Raw genomic sequence first — 7,548 nt, 5'->3', positions numbered from 1 at the left:
TTGATGACTTCCAGAACACTCTGGCGAAAAGCAATGAGATTTATGTCACCTTCAAACAGGAAATGGATAAGGTTTGTTGTTTCACTTTTATACACTGTGAAAATGCTGGGTTCCACACAATCGATTTGTGTTAGGACAACATGAAGAACTTAAGTTAACTTATTAGTTTCTACAAATTTAAGTGGATTGAACATAAAACAATTAAGTTACCATCCATAACAAAATTAATAAAAATACATTTCAAATAAGTAGATTGAACAAACAGCAAATGTAATTTTTTGAGTGTAGTCTGTTAATTAGAATGTGTGTGTCTATTTGGAATACCTGATTCTGATCGGTCAATCATGAATTTCCAAGGTATGCAATTTCCAGATAACAACTACTGAAACTCATAACAAAGGTTCATTTGGGTACTTCCATTCATCTTGTCTGTCTATATTAGTGATGGAAAGTTCGGATCATTTTACTGACTCGGATCTTTGAGTCTCGTTCATCAAGATGAACAAATCTTTTTTTCGAGTCATTTCGTTCATTTGGTTTAATTTGCCAAAATATCATTAAAATGTTACGAATTGCCTCCAAACACATCCACGACTAGCCCAAAGGTTGATTACACGACAAATAAGTCATAAGTAGAATACTATAAGAAGGAGAAAATAATAGTTCAATGTTTACCTGCTCTTTTGTCTATGAAGGTATTGTTGTCTCTTTGCTCAGCTCACCTCTTCATGTCTTCAAATGTCAGAGGTTCGTTCACGTTACACTGACAGCCACATATAATCTTAACCAATGTACACAGTCTAAGTCAATAGGAGCCATGATAATTAGTTCACCTTTCGAGTTTCGTGTTTTCTAGTTCTTGATTCGTTCGTTCATCACATGACAGAAAGACTTAGACCCGATAGAGGACTCGAGAGATGAACGGATCAATTCTTTTTCCGGCTCTAAACACATATGACTGGCTTCTGCCTTTACGTGATGATCGACTCAAAAGGCTTGAAATGAACGATACCACCTGCACAAATGTGAGCAAGCGCGGATGAACGAATCCCTCTCTAAGAGGACTCGTAATTACAGAGTCATATTGAATATTCGTTCAAAATGAACGAATCGTTCAGGAACGACCCATCACTAGTCTATATTAACATACTTTTCTTTCACACCACTGTTCCTGACAGTTTGGAATCATCTTGTGATTAAATAATAAGTTAATGTTGGCTGCATTTAGCCATTTTTGTTTCTGCTTTTAGTTGAAGAGAAAATTATTGTAGCTCAGATCAATGTTTTATGTTTAATCGTTTACTTTTGTGACAAGTAGCCTTGCAATAAGCAGGATAATAGACACTCACCGGCCACTTTGTTAGGCTCACCTCTCCAACTGCTTGTTAACACAAATTTCTAAACAGCCAATCACATGGAACTCGTACAACCGAGGTTTGCAGAAGAGCATCTCTGAACGCACAATACGTCAAACCTTGAGGCGGATGGGCTACAGCAGCAGAAGACCAGACAGGGTGCTACTCCTGTCAGCTAAGAACAGGAAACTACAATTCGCACAGGTTCACCAAAATTGGACAATAGATGATTGGAAAAATGTTGCCTGGTCTGATGAGTCTCGATTTCTGCTGCAACATTCAGATGGTAGTCAGAATTTGGTGTTAACAACATGAAAGCATCGATCCATCATGCCTTGTATTAACGATTCAGACTGGTGGTGGTGGTGTAATGTTTGAGGGATATTTTCTTGGCACACTTTGGCCCATTAGTACCAATTGAGTATTGTTACTGACCATGTTCATCCCTTTATGACCACAGTGTACTGATCTTCTGATGGCTACTTCCAGCAGAATAATGTGCCATGTCATAAAGTGCGAATCAACTCAGACTGGTTTCTTGAACATGACAATGAGTTCACTTTACTTAAATGGCTTCCACAGTCACCAGTCTCAATCCAATAGAGCACCATTGGGATGTGGTGGAACGAGAGATTTGCATCATGGATGTGCAGAAGACAAATCTACAGCAACTGTGTGATGCTATCGTGTTAATATGGACTAAAATCTCTGAGGAATATTTACAGTGCCTTCTTAAAACTATGCCAAGAAGGATAAAGACAGATCGGAAGGCAAAGGGGTCCAACCCGGAACTAGTAAGGTGTACCTAATAAAGTGGCCAGAAAATGTGTCTAGCACAGGGGTGGCCAATCCTGTTCCTGGAGATCTACCTTCCTGCAGATTTCAGTTGCAACCCTTATCAAACACACCTGTCTGTAATTATCAAGTGGATTTCAGGTCCTAATTCATTGGTTTAGGTGGGTTTGAACAGGGTAGGAGCTAAACTGTACAGGAAGGTAGATCTCCAGGAACAGGATTGAGCACCCCTGGTCTAGCATGTTATCCATTACATTATCTACTTCAAAAATGTGAACAAACCTGCAAGTGCAGTAAAAAAACTGCACTCATATTAAAGCTACTTTCCTTGAAGATGAATATAAATATTTTATGTAGTGTTGTTTTTAGGAAATGATTCTAGCTTCAGACATTTCACCTAGGAAAATTTGTCAGAAATGCTTCTTAAAAGTATTTAAAGACTTTTTAGCACTGAACAAAGTGAAAGGTTTTTACAAAATGTTGATCTTGTTTTCACGCGAACAGATGACAAAGAAGATGAAAAAGCTGGAAAAGGAGTCCACTACATGGAAAACGCGGTTTGAAAGCTGCAACAAAGCGCTTGTGGAAATGATTGACGAGGTGAATAACACACATCAACTTGTCAGCACTTGACCATTATCTTTTTGCTTCCTAACCGATTACTTCCTTTCTGACAGAGATCGGAAAAGGGCAAAGAGTTTGAGCTCTTCACACTGAAAATCGACCGTCTGGAGACCCTCTGTCGAGCACTGCAGGATGAAAGGAAAAGTTTGTACGCCAAGATTAAAGAGATACGGTTCCCAGAGAAGATGACGGCAGCACCTGTGGTGGACATACCACCGATAGATGAACTTCCAGAGCTCGTCCAGACTCCCAATCCCATGTTGACTGCAGAGATGGAGAAGCTGCGAGCAGAACAGGTTCGTTTGCAGGATTTTGCAGCTTCCCTGCTAAGTCCCGTACCAGATGATGCTGGAGAGTCTGATAGCGAGGATGAGGAAAAAGAAAAAGACAGTCCAGCAATTCCTGAGGCTCAGTCAATCAAACAAGCAGATCAACTGGAATCAACACAAGAGCAATCCTCTACCACAAAAGTCATTGAAGAGAAGCCCACAGCCACCAAATCTGAGATGGATTCCAAACTTCCTGAAGCTTCCCAACTTGAGTCCATCAAACCAATTGATCAACTGAAATCAACACAAGAGGAATCCTCTACCATAAAAGTTACGATCACTGAAGAGAAGCCCACAAGTCCTGAAACCACCAAACCAGACACAGAATCCAAAATTCCTCCAGAGCCTTTTCCAAAGGACACCAAACCAGTGGATAAACTGGAATCAACAGAAGAGAAATCTATCACAGAAGATCTGAAACCAGAGGTTGCTGTAAACGCAGTGAAGCCTTTAGTACCAACCATTCTTGAAGATGCCAAACCTGAGATGGAATCCAAACTTCCTCAAGAAACTCTCAAACTAGTGGATAAACCAAAATCAACACAAGTTGAATCCTCTACCACTGAGAAACAGAATACAGAGAAGCCATCAGTACCAACAATTCCTGAACCCACCAAACCTGAGATGGAGTCCAAACTTCCTCAAGAGGCAGGAAAACCAGAGTCTGCCAAAGAGGAACCAAGACAGGAAGAGGTGAAAAAAGCAGAAGACACGGTCAAACAGGAATCCGCTCAGCCAAAGCCTGTCGTGAAAGAAGAGAGCAAAGATGAAGCTGTTAAACCTGAGGTACCTGAACCGGAGCCACCCAAACAAGAGCCACTTAAGGAGGAGGACACTCAGAAAGCCACAGCTGTATCTGAGGGAGCCAAAGCATCAGCGATAAAACCCAAAGCCCCGAAATCCCAAGACGCCAAAGCGAAGGCAAGCAAAGCCCAGCCTAAAAAACAAACTCCTGCTAAGAAGAAAGGTGCTGCCAAAGGCCCAAATAAAAGCTAAGCTGAAATAAACTATACAATAAGTTTATTTTTTTTAATGATTTCAAGATCAGTCTGTTTTTGTAGTTAGACCTGCGTCTTCCTATACACTAGTTATACGTTACATACTGAAGATGATAGACTGGTCATAGACTATACTTTCTTTTAGGAAAGTGTACTTCAATGATGAAGTCCTGGTTTTCTCAATGTAATATGGATTTTTTGTTGTTGTTGTTGTACGGACTTCTCTCGGCACCCACAAATAAACATCTACGTTTGACGATTCTAGCAAATGTGCTCATACCAAGACATTAGTTATATGGGTCTTATTTATTGACATTAGTTAAAGGGTTAGTTCATCCAAATATTACTTACTCTCATGTAATTGCAAACCCCTGAGACCTTTATTTTCAGAGCACAAATTAAGATATTTTGGATTACATCAGAGAACAATGACAACAAGCTTCCTTTGAGGTCCAGACCCTCAAACAGTCCATATAGCTTCAGTGGTTCAATCAAAATATTATCAAACTAGGTACTTTTGTACACATATATAACAAACACAACGACCTCATTGAACAGTTTCTCCTCAGTGTCAGTACAGCGGGGAATATAAGCATTGAACGTTATGTTTTTTTCTGGGAATAATCCTACTAAAGAAGCTGTTTACATAAAATTGAACCAGATTTTGGTAAAAACCAAACAATACAAACATAAAAATATTTTAAAAAACTAAAAAAACAAAACTGAATAATAAGTTATGTGTAATAACAATGAAATGACACAAGAAGAAAGTAGTGAACTTCTGAAATGTATTTAATACTTTATATAAAAGGCTTTTTTGGCTATGGCAGCTTAAAGATGCCTCTCATATGGAGAATGAAGTTACATGAATTGCTCAGGGGTGATTTTTTCACAGACTTCAGCCGAGTGTAAAAATCTTGATGGTTCTGTGGGTCTCATCTATTAAATCTGATCTTTAATTTGTATTTTCTATTGGACTTAAGTCAGGTGATTGGCTGGGCCATTCTACAGCTTGATTTTCTTTCTTTGAAAGCATTTGAGAGTTTTTTTGGCTATGTTTTAGAATAGATCGTTTTGCTAAAAGGTCCACCCTAGTTTCAGCTTCATATTCCTGATAATGTAGATGTTGAACTGAAGCAGCTAATATTCATTTACAATGAGGAAGGGCAAAGGATTGATAAATAACTATAGAGTGATTTCAATTCCAGTCTGGGCTTTCACTGCCTTTCTACACTTCCCTTGTAAACTAATTAGATTTGTTTTCTTTACATATGTGGATTTCTTCAGTTGTTACCAACATCCGGGGAAAATTTTAAACCAACAGCACCTTTAGAAATATGATTTCTGTAAAAAAAAGTGACATGTTCAATACTTATTTCCCCCCGGTATATTGCTCAACTTATATCCCCCGGGGACCCACACACAACTTCCTTGCAACTGAGGTAATACATCATACCAGCACATAATATGTGAACGCATGCCCCTAAATTTAAATAAAGTAGGTATTTTTGTGTGCACAAAAATATTCTTGTAGCTTGTTAATTTTCCGGTTGAACCACTGAAGGCATATGGTCTGTTTTGAGGATGTTGTTTGCTATTTTTCTGGACTATTGAACATGTCAGGAATATTGCTGTCTATGTATGATGACTAAACTCTCAGATTTCACCTAAAATATCTTCATTTGTTTTACGATGATGAATGGCCTCAGCACAACATAAGGATGAGTAATTAATAACAATGTTAATTTTTGAGTGAACTACACTTTAATATGTTAACTCATTTGATCTAATTGTGAGTAATATATTTTCACAGCCTTTATTAAACATTGTGCATTTTAATCAATACAAATTAAGTTGCTTATTGTTTGTACATGCTTTCAGTGTTACAAATACATCTTTTAATTATGAAATTGATCAAACTAAGATGAATGGCAACACTTTCAAATATTGACACCCGCTTTGAATGTTATCACTCGATTGAATGGCCGTTATTAGTGGTTATCAGCTGATAGATATGGGCCAGTAGGGGCCTTCAGTGTCTACTGGTAGGCTCAGAAGGCTGTTCTCATCCATCCATATGGTTAATTAGCTATACTAAAAGAGAAGACTCTAGATCCAGATCTGTTTTTACATTGCTCTGATGGTTCGGTGTAGGGTTGGGGTAGATGTTAATAAAATACAATTATTGGGAAATCTAATAAATAATATATTTAGTTCTCGTTAACTTTCCGCCGCAGCCATATGTGATCTATAACTGATTAACCATGTGGATGGATGATAACAGCTTTCTGAGTCTACCAGTGGGCGCAGAAGGCCCCTACTTGGCCCATACTGTATCTATCAGCTGATAACCACTGATAACGCCCATTCAATCCAATGATAACATTCGAATCGGCTAGCACAGATCATGAGATACCAGTTAATGCAACAGGAACTAAAACATTCATTAACAATTGGCACATCCGTCTACCTAATTAACAGATTAAGAAATATATGAATTGCTGTGAATTAAATGTGTTGATGTACTGCTTCTTTATCAAGACATAGTATTGGCTAATTGTGAAAATAAGCATTAATTATGACAATGCATTTCGAACATCCAGTTGTCTGCTTGAATTAATGATTAGTTAATACTTTGCAAATGTATTACTTTTTTATAGGTCACACTTTATTTTAATGTACAATTCACTGTATTACTAAAGTATTTACTATTTACATAGACTTTTAGCTCAATAAAGCTACTGTTTAGCTACTTATTATTAGTTAGTCAGGAAGCAGTTGGGTTTAAATATTGGGTAGGTTTAGAAATGTAGAATAAGAATATGCTTTATAAGTACTAATAAATAGTCAATATCTTAATTATAGGCAGGTAATAATAAGCCAGTACCTAAACTAAAGTGTTACCTTTTTATATTATGATTTTACTTGTTAAGCCATATGACTTTTACTTATTACAGTGTGTATTAATAAACATTATACAAGTCAACATTCTGATCTCTTTTTTTTCCAAAAAAAAGTAACTTCCCATTTAAAGGGATAGTGCAGCTAAAACTAAAAATTCTGTCATCATATACTCACCCTTCGCTTGTCAAAAACCTGGTTCCACTACATATTAAGTGGCCTTAACTACATGTACTTACATTCTAAAAATGAATACAATGTACACTACCTGACCAAAGTCTTGTTGCCTATCCAAATTTTAAAAATAACAAACAACAATTTGACTTTTAGTTGATCATTTGGTATCAGAAGTGCTTATATGAAAGGCAAAAGCTTCTAGATTTCACTTAAATAAAACATAAAATATGACCATGACTTGATTTTTAATTATTAAATCATGACAGTAAGGTCAGACTTTGCATAGACAAATGTACAGTATAGAATATAAAGTCATGGTGCAGTGGAAAAAGAATTAATATTGTGTATGACTCCCATGAGCTTGGAGGA

At 37.2% G+C, this 7,548-nt stretch overlaps 1 protein-coding gene across 8 annotated transcripts in view; it reads left to right on the top strand.

The window, feature by feature from the left end:
* Nucleotides 1-4,363, top strand: part of txlnba (taxilin beta a) — a 41,214-nt gene extending 36,851 nt beyond the window's left edge. For all 8 annotated transcript variants that reach the window (XM_073933548.1, XM_073933546.1, XM_005160808.6 and 5 more), the window contains 3 exons: nucleotides 1-71; nucleotides 2,655-2,750; nucleotides 2,828-4,363. The exon at nucleotides 1-71 is cut by the window's left edge. In XM_073933548.1, coding sequence (XP_073789649.1) covers nucleotides 1-71; nucleotides 2,655-2,750; nucleotides 2,828-4,099 — 1,439 coding nt within the window. In that variant the 3' untranslated portion in view covers nucleotides 4,100-4,363. The remainder of the gene's footprint in view (nucleotides 72-2,654; nucleotides 2,751-2,827) is intronic.
* Nucleotides 4,364-7,548: the final 3,185 nt, after the last annotated feature.

The sequence above is a fragment of the Danio rerio genome, chromosome 20 (genome assembly GCF_049306965.1).
Source record: "Danio rerio strain Tuebingen ecotype United States chromosome 20, GRCz12tu, whole genome shotgun sequence".
NCBI classification, from domain to species: domain Eukaryota; kingdom Metazoa; phylum Chordata; class Actinopteri; order Cypriniformes; family Danionidae; genus Danio; species Danio rerio.
This window is presented reverse-complemented; position numbering and strand designations above follow the sequence as displayed.